At 47.9% G+C, this 16,584-nt stretch overlaps 1 protein-coding gene across 1 annotated transcript; it reads right to left on the bottom strand.

Moving 5' to 3' along the window:
• Positions 1-222: 222 nt before the first annotated feature.
• LOC147962079 (uncharacterized) lies at positions 223-4,748 on the bottom strand. Its single transcript, XM_087534047.1, has 4 exons — positions 3,563-4,748; positions 2,079-2,248; positions 688-1,482; positions 223-591 (listed from the first exon to the last, which is right to left on the bottom strand). The coding sequence occupies exons 1-4, from the start codon at positions 4,746-4,748 to the stop codon at positions 223-225; spliced, it is 2,520 nt and encodes an 839-aa protein (XP_087390173.1).
• Between the last annotated feature and the right edge of the window lie 11,836 nt (positions 4,749-16,584).

Below are 16,584 nucleotides of genomic sequence, written 5' to 3'. Positions count from 1 at the left end.
ACAAGGGATAAGGAGAAGATGAGATAGAGTTGGATACAAGTTAAACACCTCTTCTATCCCTATACAATAATTCTAACACTCCCCCTCAATCTAAATCTCAAGCCTTGCTAAGGTTGAGATTGTACTTGAACTCGTCTAGTCTTCTCTCAGTCAAGGGTTTAGTAAACCCATCCGCAAGTTGATCCCCTGTAGGAATAAACCGGATCTCAAGTAGCTTTCGAGCTACTCTCTCTCTCTGACAAAGTGGAAATCCACTTCAATATGTTTTGTTCGTGCATCAAAAACAGGATTTGCTGAAAGATAAGTTGCACCAATATTGTCACACCACAGCCGTGCAACTTTTGGAGCTTTAATCCCAAGTTCATAAAGTAATGTTTGTATCCACATCACTTCAGCTGTAGCATTTGCCAACGACTTGTATTCAGCCTCCGTACTGGATCTTAAAACAGTAGCTTGCTTTCTTGCACTCCATGACACAAGGTTAGATCCCAGAAACACAGCAAAACCACCAGTAGATCTCCTATCATCAGCACACCCTGCCCAGTTGGCATCAGAATATGCAGTAACAAGCAAGGAAGGAGACTTGACAATCTGAAGTCCAAGTCCTTGAGAATACTGAAGATACCTCAGAATTCTTTTAACTGCTGTCCAATGAGTGGTTCTAGGAGCATGCAAATATTGACATACCTTGTTTACTGAATAAGAGATATCAGGGCATGTAAGAGTCAAATATTGCAAGGCACCTACAACACTTCTATAATTTGTTGCATCCTCTGGACCAAGAGCTTCTCCACTGTCAATTGTAAGATTTTCTGAGGTGGAGATTGGTGTACTGACTGGTTTGCAATTCTCCAATCCCACCCTCTTTAGAACATCAGCTGTATATTTCTCTTGTGATAGAAGTATTCCATCTTTGATCTGCTTTACCTCTATGCCAAGAAAGTAGTGAAGATCACCTAGATCTTTGAGAGCAAATTCAAGCTTTAAATCCCCAAGCAAACAAGTAGTGGCCTCTTGACTTGAGCTAGCAACAATTATATCATCAACATAAACAAGGACAAAAATAGCGATATTGCCTTTGCTATAAAAGAACAAGGACGTATCTACCTTGGACGATGTGAAACCAAGATGCTGTAGCTGCATGCTCAACCTAGAATACCATGCTCTTGGAGCCTGCTTCAGGCCATATAGGGCTTTATCCAACTTACATACATAATGTGGTGTGCTGTGATTTTCATAACCTGGTGGTTGCCGCATGAACACATCTTCCTCAAGAACACCATGAAGAAACGCGTTCTGAACATCCAGCTGTCTTAAGCTCCAACCTCTGGAAACAGCAATGGACAAAACAAGACGAATAGTAGTTGCTTTAACCACATGACTAAATGTATCATCATAATCAATTCCAAACCTTTGCTTGAAGCCCTTTGCAACCAACCTTGCCTTGTATCTGTCTATACTGCCATCTGATTTTCTCTTGATCTTGTATACCCATTTACAGTCAATTATATTAGCACCATGTTGCGGTGGTACTAGATGTCAAGTCTGATTTTTTATAAGTGCATTATATTCATTATCCATGGCTTCCTTCCAATCTTTATTAGCAAGAGCATCATGCAAATTAATAGGTTCACCAGAAGTGGCAAGGAAGGCACGCTTGGTCGGATTATACCTTATTGTACCATCACTATATTGTTTTTCTTTAACAATACCTGACCGAGACCTGGTGTTTCGACGAAGAGGTGAAGGAGCCAGAGAAACAGTTTCTGTTGGTTGTGGCGCAGGACATCCTGCTGATTCGGCGTTGTGCACAGAAGATCCAGGCAGATCCGGCTCCTGATCCGAGGAGGATTGACGCTGCTGGTGCTGCTCCTCGTCTGTCGCGCAGCCAGAGCCGACCGGCGAATCAGAACCGCCTGGCGGGTCCCATGTTGTCGCAGCAGAACTGGTAGGACCGGTCGGTGGGGCCCAAGGTGACGTGGCGGCGAGGGACTCGCTCCCCCCGTGCCTCGCTCGATGGACGTCTCGGGGCGCGCTAGCAGAGATTAGCGCGACGCGCCTGGACTGGCACGACCCACCTGGTCGGCTGCACCGCTGTCGGCCACCAGGGAGCGCAGGGGCGGATCTGCACCAGATCGCGCGCCTGCAGTCTGACACGAATCCGGCTCGGATTGCATGCTGGCAGAAGGATCAGCATCAGAGTCCGGTCCTGGTTTGTCCTGTGTGCACATAAAATGACAAGTAGAATCTGCGCAAGAAGTATTAGGAACGTAATTTTCATTGGATTTTTGCACATGGTCATGATCAGTTAATTCACCCCCGTGATCAGGACGTGTAGGAGAGTCGGAGAGAAGTGCGATTTCTGCACGAAGCAAAGCACCCGCATTGGGATGAAGCTTGGAGAAAGGAAATAGTGTCTCATCAAAAATAACATCCCGAGAGATATAGATGCGTCCAGTGGATGGTTCAAGACATTTGTAACCTTTATGAAGATTACTGTACCCAAGAAAAACACATTGTGTGGAGCGAAACTCAAGTTTGTGACGATTGTATGGACGTAAATTGGGGTAACAAGCACACCCAAATTTTTTGAGATAATTGTAATCTGGCTTTTGGTTATACAATCGTTCTAAGGGAGTAGAGTTGCCAATAACCTTACTAGGAAGATGATTGATGAGATATGTAGCTGTGATGAAGGCCTCATCCCAATACTTGAGGGGCATGGACGCATGAGCTAAAAGAGAGAGACCAACCTCAACAATATGGCGGTGTTTGCGTTCAGCAGAGCCATTTTGCTGATGAGCATGGGGACAAGATACATAATGGGTGATCCCAATACTACGGAAAAAGGAGTTGAGTTTTTCATACTCCCCTCCCCAGTCACTTTGTACTGCGATGATTTTCTTATCAAAGTGTCTCTCAACAAGTTTCTGAAATTCTCGAAAGATGGAAAAAACTTCAGATTTATACTTGAGCAAATAAATCCATGTAAACTTGCTGTAATCATCAATGAAGCTAACATAGTATTTTTTTCGACCAAACGAATCTCGGGCATGACCCCATACATCACTGAAGATCAATTGTAGGGGAGCATGAGAAACACTACTAGACGTAGGATAGGGAAGCTGATGGCTCTTGGCACATTGACATGCTTCGCAAACAGACTCATTATTGGAACTAAGTGACAAAGGAAGATTGTCTTTATTGATGACTTGCCTAACTATGGCTGATGAGGGATGACCTAATCTTTGATGCCACCTTGCCAAAGAGGGCTTGATGACGGAGTAGACTCGACGATGCTTGTTGCTAAGTGCTCCGGATGAGATGGGGTAGAGGCCGCCAACGCATCTACCGTGATAGAGGAGTGCCCTCGTTGCCCGATCCTTAATGAAAAAATAGTGAGGATGAGTCTCAAAGAAAACATTGTTATCAGAGGCTAAGCGAGACATAGAGGCAAGGTTTTTATCAGCTTGAGGAACATGAAGGACATCCTTAAGAACTAGATCACGTTGAAGGTTAGGGGAATTAAGCGAAACTTGACCAATATGACAAATATCCATACCTTTACCGCTAGCGGTGTGGATCTGATAGGTGCCATGGTACGTCTCGCGCAAAGCAAGTTGCTCTAACTCATTTGTGACGTGGTCCGTAGTGCCGGAGTCAACATACCAAACGCCATCCCCGCCTTGCTCGCGCATAGCAGCTGCAACCAAGCGAGCATCCGGGACGAAGTTTTCATCATACCGATGCCAACAGTCGACGACCTCATGACCAGCCTTCTTGCAGAGCTGATAGCGAGGAAGGCTGCGGGAGGAGGAGGAGGGGCGGCGGCCAGTGTTGGAGTTGAAGCCGCCACCCCCATGGTTGTTGCCGTAGCCGCCGCCCTTGGTGTTGTGGCCGTAGGCGCCGCCAGAGCGGGCGCCATCGCCCGAAGAGGAGCCACGGCCGCGACCACCGGCACGGTTGCCGCCCTGGTGACCACGGCCACGGTCGCGACCCCGTGCAGCGGAGTATGCAGATGATTGCCGAAGATCACCGCCGTGGAGGAGGGTGAGGCGGGCATCAAAACTGAGGAGCTGACTGTGCAGCTCCGGGACCGTGATTGGTTCTACGCGTGCAGCAAGAGCAGAGATGACAGGGTTATATTCCATGTCAAGGCCAGCAAGGATCTTGGAGATGATCTCCGGGTCGGAGAGCGCTGAGGCCGTGCACGCGACTTCATCTGTGAGCGTCTTAATCTTGCCGAGGTACTCTGCCATAGACATATTACCTTTTTTAAGGTTGGTGAGCTCGATGCGGGTGTTGATCGCCTGCGCTTGGCTCTGGGCAGAAAACATGTCGTTGATGGCGCGCCATACCGCGGCCGGCGTCTGGAGCGTGGCCACCTGAGAGAGAATCTCGCGGGAAAAAGAACCCATCAAGAACCCTTGGAGTTGTTGCTGTTGGGCATACCAGAGAGTGCAGGCGAGGTTGACGACTTGCTCGTCCTTGCCATCCTTGGTGATGGTGAGGGTGGCCGGTGGCGGTGGGCTTGTTGCGTCGAGGTGATGCTCCATCTGAGCACCCTTGATCTGGGGAAGCATGATGGCTTTCCAAAGGAGGAAGTTCCCCCTAGTCAGCTTCTCCTGGGGCGGCGATCCAAGGAAGGAGGTTGTAGCTGTGGATGAGGAAGCAAAGGTGGAGGCGGAGGAGGTGGTGGTGATCGCGCCCATGGTGCTGGGCGACGTGGAGGCGGAGGTGGTAGACATGGCTCGGTCGCGAAGGTAGCTAGATGCGATCTCTTTCGATCTGATGAGGAAGAGGCTCTGTTACCATGTGAATTAGTTTGGGAAGCGTAGAACCCTTTGTCTCGGGCCGCGTGTATATATTGAGGCAATGCCTTGATGCATACGTTTACAGAGAGAAAACCGATCAAAGGAGAGGGAGATCGGTTGGGAGAAGATCGACCAGAAGAAGGTCGTTACAAGGGATAAAGAGAAGATGAGATAGAGTTGGATACAAGTTAAACACCTCTTCTATCCCTATACAATAATTCTAACACCGTGAGCATCAAAGAACGTGCGACCTACTAGTATGAAACCAAAGGTGCGGTGGAGGAATGGACAAAAGACAGGGCCCTTCTCCGTTCCGCCCCACAGCGCCCGGCCATGACAGGAAACCGAAATCCTTGGCCACCAGAATCATGCCTCAAGTCCCTCCCGCCGAGGAATCAGGCCATGCGGTAGCTCAAACAAATGATTCCCCGCCTAAACTCGAACGAGAACCGACCAAATCCAATTGGGATGAGAAGCGAAGAGACCCTTGAATCCCAACCTCATGATGGTCGAGCATGTGAATTCGGAGTTGAGTAAAGGGAGAATGGGGAACCTCCCTCCAGATCAAGGATTAACAACAGAGCAACGGCAGCAACGCGGAGGATACTAGAGCATAGCGTAAATAAAGAAACCACATGCTCGACCAACCTTCCATTTTGCTTTTGAGGCGGCGCATGAGGGCATTTCCAACAGTTTGTATGTTAGCTTGTTGGTAAAATATGCCATGTCATCAACCAATATCTTAACATACAACAACTCTAATGGGTTGTATATAGTTTGCCTAATAGGATGTGAAATAATAAATAAGGTGCTCTTTCATTCTACATTAAATCTTGTGCAAAGGGTGTTGGTTCATATACATACAACATTTCTCTCTTTCCTCATTTATTATATGACACATCATCAAAAATCCTATACGACAAAATCTATCAACAACTATTTTACAACCATTGAAGATGCCTTGAGGAGACCAAGGAAGGACGTTGCCGCTTTGCGATTTGCCTCCTCCCCACATATTCGTGAATTTTCCTAACACGACTGCAGGAGCGACACGAAGCAAATGTTTGACCAGCTCAGAACACCATGACCGGGGGGTCCACCTCGTAAAAAAAAACACTCGAGCACTCCCAGGCCTCCAACTCCCGGGAGCTTGGAAATTGTAGTGATAAGGCGTCCGACATATTATCATTACAAAATCAACCAACACTAATGCAGACATGCTTACTAGCGGCGTTTGAAAAACGTTGTTAGTGGCGCCGCATGCCAACGCTGTTAGTATGACACCAGTGCTAAGCTGGTGCTAAGAGCATCTCTACTAGGCCCTCCAAGACGGCCCCCCTTCCCCCCCTCCCCTCCCCTAAGCCATTTTTTAGACGCCGGCGGGCAAAAAACGCCCCACTCAGACCCTCAAGTCTTTGTTTTTCGCCGGATTGGAGCAAAAATAGCCCCAGCGACCCCGACCCACACCTAGCCCGCCGGGGGGCACTTGAGACCGCCGGCACTACCTTTTGCATGCCGAAACCCCACATGCCAGCCTCTCTTTCCTCTCTCCCCACTCGCCCACATGCAAAAAGAATCTCTCCCCGTTCCTGCAGGGCCACCCACATGGAAAGAGAATCCTCGTACATTTGCTCGCCTCTCTCCCCGCACTGCCTCCTCGCGCCGCCTCGCTTCCTCGCCGCTCCGGCCGCGCTCGCCGCCCGCCTCCTCGCCGCTCCGGCCGCGCTCGCCTCCCCGCGTCCTCGCCGCTCCGGCCACGCTCGCCTCCCCGCGTCACCGCTGCCTCGCCGCGGGCTCCGACTCCGCCGCCTCAGCCTTCACGACAACGCCATCGCCGGGGCCGTCCCCAGCTCGCTCGGCTTCCTCCCCGACCTCCACGGCCTCTACCTCTTCAACAACCGCTTCTCCGGCGCCGTCCCGCCTGAGATCGGCCGCTGCCTTGCGCTGCAGTCGTTCGACGCTAGCAGCTCATCTTCCTCAGCCTCGCGCACAACTCGCTCAACGGGAGGCCGCGGCCGTCCTCCCCTTCGCCGTCGTGGCCCCGGTGACGACTACTTCCCGGAGTCGAGCACAGACACGGGCTCCCTGACAGAGGTGTCGGGCGCCACCACGCTGTGCAGCAGGAAGGCGTCCTCCCCGCGCCGTGCACCACGCTGTGCTTGGGGGTGGACACGGCCGGGCAAGTTTTCATCCCCGGGCAAATAATTTCGCCGGCAGCCCCCCAAGCGACGAAAAAAAGCGCCTCCTGGGGGGCCAACGGCTGAAGATGCTCTAACGGGGAGGAGTCCCAATGCCACTCCGATATGTCTACACGCTCTATTGCCCCGGCATGGAAAAAGGTCTCGGTCGACCACTGAACCCTAGAAGTTCCAGAGCCAATGCTTCTTCTCTTGCTAATAGCTTCGATACTTCTTTTCATATATACATATACATACATATATATATATACATATATATATATATATACATATATATATATATATATACATATATATATATATATATATACATATATATATATATAAGCTCCTTTTCTTCTCTCGTCACCCGCACGATTATGCTTGCATGCCTGCATGCAGCCGCGTACGTAGAGCTCGACTGACCGGTGATGCATGCTATAGTTTGCAGTGACTAATTAGGAGAAGGAAGCGGACAAGTACGGGAAGAAGAGTTTGAGACGGAAAATGAAGCCGATCGATCCACAAAGCCCTGGCTAATTCGGACACGGCAAGGCATGCTATCCACCACATATATTAATCTCTACCCAACACCGATGGAATCAAGCTATCAAAGCCTCCACCGGGAACGAGCGGAACTATAACCCTAAAATTGTGGGTCAGAAACACGTTCGCCATGGACGGGGGTTGGTGGAAGAGGGTCAGAAACACGTTCGCCAAAGTCCCTGAAATTGTGCGCGTCGTTCACGACATGCGAGTCGGTGGTTGCCACGAGGAGTTCCGGACGGCGAGGGAGCAGTGCCGCAGCGAACGGGAACGGCGGAGAGCCATGGCCGACAGCAAGCCCGGAGACGATGTCGTCTCGTGCGCCAAGGCGACGGCCGCGCTGCGCAAGTGCATGGAGGGCAAGGACGTCTTGGCCAAGCACCTCGTCGCCATGGATGACGGCATCAGGGAGGACGAGTGGCAGGGGTGGGATCCCTATATGCAGGCGAAGCGGGCCGCCGGGTATAGATGGTGGACCGGCATGAAGAAGTGTGAAGAAGAGTACTACTAGAAGCATCTCTAGCTTATTAGTATTAGTTGAGTGCCTGTACGTTGCCACGGAACATAAATTTGGGTGTCACTCAGCATTGTTATTCACCGCCAACGCTGATCCAACCTTGCTAGTTGCTCACTGTTATCAACGAACCCACGACAAGCCCTCTTGTAGCCTAGACAACCCCTCCTTAATGCGCCCACCTCACAAAATAGTATGATACCTTCTTCTCTATGCAATGTACTCCCTTTGTTACAAATTTCTCTCTAAAATGTACTAAAGTAGCCTGATAGACAAGTAAGAAGCAAGCAAATATTAAAAGAGAACACATACCACATCAAACGAAGCATAACTGCATCTCAACATAACTAAATAAGCATCCTATCAAGCAGCCACATCTGATATGTCCATCTTTAATCTATGTTTTCTTCCAACTAAATATCGGCTATGACAAGCTCATATTGCTCTGCATTTTCTGAAACCATATGTCAAAATAACCATGATTGACCGTGCGGTTGCCACGGAATAAAGAGTATGAATACCTTTTTTTTGTTCAGAAATCGACTTTGAAAGAAGATAAACATGCTTCACTCTTCTATGTCTGTAGACCGATATCCACCCTCTTCATCACCTAACTGACATAATGACAATGATCTTCTTAATTAACATCCCTCCACTTGTTTTGACAAAAGCACATGATTTGGAAATGGAATAAGAGTCACTTGAACACATACGTCGAATAATACATATATACTTTCTAACAGTCAGGGCCGTATCCCGGAAATCTAGGCCCCGGAGCAAGATCACAATTTAGGCCCCGTTGTATAATAAAGCCAATAAAAAATATTTTTATTAATCACTGTATATTTGTGGTAGTAGTATAGATTTTTTTAGCAATGTGGTAGTAGTAGTACAGTGTTTCAAAGGATTACATCACACTAAAAGAAAAACTTTGAGCTATTAGGATACCAGAGGGTGCACGGACTCGAGAAAGAACAATGTAAAGTTAATTTCCAGGGAATTAATTCGGGGGTTTGATTTGCCACTGAGCACTGAGGTCTCAAGGAAGACAGAGAAGAGCACTGTAGAACTTGATAAGCAATCTGCTTCAGGAGTTCTCCTTGCGTTATGCAGAGAGATAGGTTTGGTTGTGGGGCCTCGGTCGGTGGTGGTTCCACGGTTGACTGCTATTTTTTTCTCTTTACAATTTCATTTCACAGTTCATTAGTTTGCGATCCACTTATTATTAGTACGTGCTTAGCAAAATTAGGGGCCCCATAGTTTTGGGGGTCCTGTGCGGCTGCTCCGGTTGCACATGCAGAGATACGGCCCTGCTAACAGTATCATGCCTTGGCCTCATGCAGACGTCTTCATTTACTCCTTGCTTTCGGCAACGTACTGCCCTCTAACCACACATGCGTGTCTCATATCTAAAGCTCACCATGCATGATAAAATCAAATGAGAAATTAGAAAAAGCCCAAAATTTAGAAAAAAAAATCAAGGATATCGCAGAAACTATGTAGAATTAAAACAATTAATAAAAAGTAGGTATTTAAAAGTTTGAAATTTATTGGATCACATCATTTCTCTAGAATATTTTTACTTATAAAATATTCTTGTGAATGGCACATAGGCAAAGCGCTGACAACAATTCCTGCAAGCTCTACAACCTTCAGCTCAGATGTACTTATCTCAGTGCAAGTATGCAGTCCTCCCAAGCTTCCGACCAAGGATATAAATATAATGTTCCCTTAGATCTGCCGTGTTCAGCCCAATGACAGAGATAGATGTTGGAACAAACCACTAGTACAAAAAGGGCCATTTGTCCCGGTTCATAAGGCCCATCTGTCCCCCGGTTGCGGAACCGGGACTAAAGGGTCGTTACTAATGCCCTTGGCCTTTAGTCCCGGTTCTTATACGAACCGGGACAGATGGGCCTCCACGTGGCCGCCGTGGCGAGCCCAGGCAGGAGGGCCTTTAGTCCCGGTTGGTGACACCAACCGGGACCAATAGGCATCCACGCGTCAGCTGTTTAGGGGCTAGGATTTTTGTTTTTTTTTCTGAAAGGGGGGGTGGATTTGGGGTTTTTGTATGGTTAATTAAGGTGTTTCATATATTGTGTTAGGTAGCTAATTAATTAATAGAGAGAAGTGTCCTCTCTTATCTCCGTGCTTGGTCGACGCTACGTACTATACGTATAGAGAGGCCCTCGACACGCTAGCTAGTAAGAAAATGAAGAAAACCATTAAGTACAAAAGTTCGTCATGCATACCGAGAGAAGTGATCGACCTCTCCTTCTCCGAGAGATTAGTCGAACAACAAGTTTTCGTATTATCTATCCGACGCTACTGGCTACATACATATACAATATGTAAGATCTGTTACAATCCCCTAGCATCTGCAATCAAGTTCCACATGGTATTCTCCGGCTTTATTGATGATGTGGTCAAGAAAGAATCTCGCTAATTCCTCTTGAATTGCTTTCATGCAATCTTTTGGTAGGAGTCCATTCCGCATCTTCCACGTCTAATTTAAAGAAGGGGGTTAATACATATATATGAATGAAACTCAATAGAAATGACGGTGTAATAAAATGAAATTGTGAATATTATTGCTTACGCACATCAAATTGTCTTTTAGAGTAGCCCTGCTTATCTTTCCAAGTCGCGTTGTAGATGAACTCACACACGTAGTATCCACAGAAATCATTTCCTTGTTCCTGCCACAAGCACTTTACGAGAAATAGAGGTCAACCAAACTGATAATGAAGCATTATAAATGGCATTGATGAAAGTAGCTAGAATCAACGAGATCGAGATGCACGGAACTAGTTAGCTAGTACTACTTACTTTTGGATATGTCCATCGCAGCTCCCCCGGCAGTCCCGGAGCTTGTGCGGTGAATACTTTCCAAACCCTGCAAGACAAAGAAAACAATTACTTGATATCAGGAAATGAACAAAAAGTTGCCGATATGGTGCGATAATGATCGATTGAACTTACTTCTCGAGCATTTTAGTCGTGTCCGCATAGGTCTCGGGAGATTTTCGTCTCGAGTCTAAGACGGTTACTAGTCCCTGCTCAAGCTTAGTCTCCAGGAGAATATAGTGGAAGCTGCGCACGCATGCATAACTCATCAATTACATTACTATAACTTCGCTCGAGTAATAAGGGAAACCGAATATGCACAAGACAGTAACACTCACTCGAAGTTGTAAGGAATGTGTATTTTATCTTTGTTTTGATTTACTATCAATGATTTGAGCAAGTCGGCCTCAGCATCATCGGCGTTCTTTTCAACCTCAAATTTATCTATGAGATTTGGGTTAATGAACCCAATATCATACATTTATGCTTTTCTGCACTCGACGATCTTCAATCTGCATAATATAGTGAGGATAATTATATATACATGCAATGAAAGAGTTGAGCTATATATAGAGACTTAATGACAGAAGTAGTACTTACAGACAGTAGCAAGTGACCGTTAATTTATCGAGGGCCTTTTGATTGAACCACTGGAAGAACTCCTCAAATGGAACAGTCAACAAATCAATTCCAACGAGGTCGTGCTCCTCCTTAACTCTCAGATACAAAGTATTCATCCCCCCAGACTCTCTGCAGGTTTCCATGTACCAATCATGGAATCTTCGCATCATCGTTGTTAGAGATTTTTCATCTTTGACAAGAGGCTTCCCGTAATGGTATTGGTGTTCTTCCACCTCCAAGAAATCATAATGTACATCATCAGGCAGGTAATCTTCAAGATTGCTATAACCGGGCACCATCCCCGGATCATTAGCGACGATATCGCTAGACACCTTGAGCGGGGGGCACGATTGGTCCGCTTGTTCGCCGAGCTGGGCATTTTTTTCCCAACTTGTGGTTTTGCTAATCTTCGATCACTGATAGTATTTCCCGACCGCTCCGCTTCGATATATACCTTTGCAGTAATGCGCGCATAGCTGGTTTTCGGCGGAGACTTTAGTGGTTCCTCAGGGCATCGAGTGTGCGCTTTGCTTTCGCTCGGTCTACCTTCTCCTCTGGAGGTGGATGTCTCTTTGCTTTCACCCCTTCAAAGAAGTCATTCACTTCTTTTTCCACGATCTTCGCGTTTTCTTCCACGGTCCTCTCGTATGGTAACTTCTCTAGGGGCTTGAGAGGTGGACCGAATCTGTATTGCCTGCCTCTGGCTGTACTGCTAGACGCCGGAGCAGACGGAGCGACTTCGGCTGTCTTCTTTTGTGCTTGCTTACGAGGCGGAGGAGAAGGACTACGACGCGCCGAAGCAGCCGGGACGGCGGCGGGTCTCTTCCGCCCTTGCTGGCGAGGCGGAGAAGGAGGAGGCTGGTGGCTGCTCGGTCGCGCCGGTGTAGGCGGAGAAGAAGACGGAGTGCCGCCACGCGCCGGAGATGGAGGCTGGTGGCTGCTCGGGCGCGCCGGCACAGGCTGAGTGCCGCCACACGCCGGAGAAGGAGGCTGAGTGCCCTGATCACTCGCCGGAGGAGGAGGCGGTGGACGAGGCGGAGTGCCCTGACTCACCGGAGGAGGAGGAGGAGGAGGCGGAGGCGTCTAGTTCGGAAAGTTGATGAGCTCCTTCCGCCATAGGCATAGAGTCTTCAGAGCAGAACCCAGCTGAGTCTCCCCGTCACCCGTAGGGTGGTCAAGCTGGAGGTCCTCAAATCCTTCTATGATTTCATCGACCATCATCCTAGCATATCCTTCTGGAATCGGCCGGTTGCGCCAGGTTCAGGACGTGCAACAGAGCCAACAGCCGCCTTGACTTTCATATTCATCCATTGCGTCATAAGGTGGCAATTGTGAGACTCTGTGATTAAGTCCACGGGGTAGCTAGCAGGAGCCGTGAAGACAGACTCCTGAAGCAGCTCCGTGGAAGCCACGCTGCTTCTCCGCTAAGATGGCGGGGTAGCTTCGGGTGTAGCAGCTTCGGCAGGTCGCGCGCTGCGGGCCTCGTCTCGTTCCTCTAGCGCTTGTACCCTTGCGTGCAGCGCCTGTAGTTGGGTCATCTCCTTTTTCTTCTTCCTCTCCCGGCGTTTGTAACCTCCTGCGTCGGGAAATCCAGCCTTCCACAAAAGGGAGCCTGGCGTGCCTCGTGTCCGTCCGAGGTGCTCAGGATTCCCGAGGGCCTCTGTGAGCTCGTTCTCTCTCTCCGGAACGAATGTCCCTTGCTGCGCCTTTTCGATATACTCCTGAAGCTTCACGATGGGTGTGTTCAGCTGCTCGTTGGTCCAAACGCACTTCCCTGTTACAGGGTCCAATTTTCCCCAACCCCGAAGAACCAAGTCCTGCAACGGTCTGGCCAGCGTCGTGTCTCTGGTTCGATCCCTTTAGCAATGAGGTCATTCTCAGCCTTGTTCCACAACGGCCGGGCTTTCAGGTAGCCACCTGACCCCGTGCGATGGTGATGCTTCTTCTTTCCAGCATTTTTCTTATTTGTCGCTGACATCTTCGCTGCTCTCTCAGATTTCTTTTTGGTGACAAATGCGGGCCACTGATCTTTGATCTTCTCAAATCGGCCGATGAATTCTAGAGTCTTGTCTTGGTCGACAAACGATGATTTCAGCTCATCCTTCCACCTCCTGAATAGCTCAGCCATCTTCTTAAGAGCATAAGCCTTGATCATTGGCTTTTTAACTGGATTCTCCGGATCCTCCTTTGGCGGGAAGGTGAAATTTTCCTGCAGCGCGGTCCAAAGATTAGCTTTCTGCCTATCGCTGACATAAGACACCTGAGAGTCTTTATCCTTAGGCTTCAACCATTGCTCGATGCTGATCGGGATCATGTCCCTAACTAGAACCCCGCATTGAGCATTAATTTTTTGCTTGGTCCGCAGGGGTTCAATCGGTTGGCCAGCGCGATCAATTTCGACGATCGTGTACCTTTCATCCGTGCGCAACTTTCTCTTCGTGCCTCGTCTCATTATTGAAGTGTTGCTCGATCCAGAGGGTTAGAAAAGAAGAAAAAGAAGAGAGCTAATATGTGTACATACCAAAAAAAATTAATGCATCAATTGGCTATAGTCAGCACATGCTTAATATATATATATACCTGGCCGGACTCCGTTCGGTCACCGAAGCCGTCATCACGGTGTCCTTCCCCCTCCGTTCGTTCATCGGAGCCGTCATCACGGTGTCCTTCCCCCTCCATTCGGTCACCGGAGCCGTCATCACGGTGTCCTTTCCCCTCCATTGTTTGATCATCATCGTCGTAGTCTGCTTCTTCATCCTGTGTTTCCAGACCATCGGTGCATGTGACGTTGAGAAACGACAAGATGGCATCACTTCCGTGTGCGATTATCTCCCCCAACACCGCTTCTTGTGCTTTGTCTCGAGGGTGCAGATCCATAGTTTCTGCAAATATTTACAACATGGAAATTATTATTCAAACATGACAGATGGACATATTAGTGGCAAACGTTGAACTAGCTAGCTAAGAACAATAAGGAATCATATTAGTGGCCTGGCCTCGACGCTTCTCTAGGGTTTGGGGTGGCCTCGACAACAACGCTCTTTTAACTTGGTAAATTTGGGTGGCCTCAAGAGAATTTGTCGATCGGGTAGGGGCGCGGCGGGACGGGGTAGGAGACCGACATCGTTTTTTTCTAGGGTTTGGGTGTCCTCCAGAGTTTTGGTCGAGCGAGAGGGACGGGGGGTGCTCCCGTGGTATAAGTTATCACGGTCGAGAGGTGGTATATCGACAACAACAACATACGACGACCCCTCGACCCTCGAACCCTCAGCGACCCTCGACCCCTCGGTGACCCTCGACCCTCTACCCTAGCTAGTTCCACCCCTCGCCCCTCAAACCCTGGGTGACCCCTCCCCCCCCTCATGTCGAAGTTATCGGGGATGGGGTATATCGACAACGACATACCCGATAAAAAATAAGAAGACGAAGAAGAAATAAAAAGACGAGAAGAAGAAAGGAATAAAGGAGAAGATCGAAGAAAAAAAGAAAAAAAGAGGAGAAGAAGAAAGGAATAGAGGAGAAGAAGAAAGGAATAGAGGAGAACTTCTTCTCCTCTATTCCTTTCTTCTTCTCCTCTTTTTTCCCCTTTTTTCCTCTTCTTATTTATTTCTCTTCTTCTTCCTCTCCTCTTCTTCTCCTTTTTCTTTTCTTCATCCTAAACTAAACATAAACTAAAATAATCCTAAAACTAAACGAATTTATTGGGACGGGGTATATCGACAACGAAGAAAAAAAAGAAGAAAAAGAAGAGGAGAAGAAGAAAGGAATAGAGGAGAAGGAGAGAAAATATTCCCTCTTCTTATTTATTTCTCCTCTTCTTCCTCTCATCTTCTTCTCCTTTCTTCCTCTTCTTATTTTCCTTTTTCCTCTCATTCTTTTTCTTCTTCTTTCCTTTCCTAGCTAGATATATAGAACTTTTCTAAAAAATGTAACTTTTGCATATATAAAACTTTTTCTTCTTCTTCCTTCTTCCTAAATATATGAAACTTTTCTAAAAATGAAACTAACCTAAAATTAATGTACTAAATCAGAGAACATATATAGATGAAACTTTTCTAAAAATCTAACTTTTGCATATATGAACATATATACACAAATAACATACATACATATATACATTTTTATAAAAACTTTCTATATATGAACATAAAAAACATTTTTGACATCTAAATTTATTTTATGAACAACTAAAAACATCTGAAAACATCTAAACAAATACCATATATATATAACAAAAAAATATAAAAGGAAAGCTCTAGGGGCCAGCCGGGCAGGGCATGGCGGCTGATGAAGATATGTACCTAGGGTAGGGGCACGGACCTGTCCAAGTCGCCCTACCCTAGGACATCCCTAGGAGAAGTCACCTTTCAATCGACTTGAAGGTATCCCACTCGACGGACTCAAGACACTCGACCGGGAAGCTATCACTCGACCATGAAGCCAACCACTCGACCGCCAGGAGACCTATAGTCGCTCCGCAGGCAAACGGTCAGCTGTTAAGTAGTCTTTATGGTCATTATAGCACTTTATTAGGGGCGTTACCAGTAACGCCCAACCTTAAATGTACCTTAAACCCTGCATTACTGAGGGCAGGAGGGGGCCGGCGAACTCTATATAAGCCACCCCCCTCCTCAGTATGGAGGGTTCGCACCCCTGTTATTCATACGCCAATAATCCAATCGACCGCCTCCGGGCACCGAGACGTAGGGCTGTTACTTCCTCCGCGAAGGGCCTGAACTCGTACATCTTAGTGTGTTTACAACTTCCCAATAGCTGAGATCTAGCCTCTCCATACATACCCCCCTACATCACTGTCAGAGTTAGAACCACGACAGTTGGCGCCCACCGTGGGGCCGGAATCTTAGCGCCTGATTGGGGAAGTTGCGGTTTTTCCGATCCCTTTGATCATGGTTTCATGCGGAGTTTTGGTGGAGGGCCGCGAGATCCATCTCGGCGCACTCACGTTCCTCGCCGACGACTCCGCCTGGCTTCAAGAGGCGCCACTCAACGTCGACGCGCTCCCCGTCCGCGGTGCGACGCATTTCCGCGCATTCGTTCGTGGCGT

The sequence above is a fragment of the Triticum urartu genome, chromosome 7A (assembly GCF_056163025.1).
Source record: "Triticum urartu cultivar PI428250 chromosome 7A, HENAU_Tu73, whole genome shotgun sequence".
Taxonomy (NCBI): Eukaryota; Viridiplantae; Streptophyta; class Magnoliopsida; order Poales; family Poaceae; genus Triticum; species Triticum urartu.
This window is presented reverse-complemented; position numbering and strand designations above follow the sequence as displayed.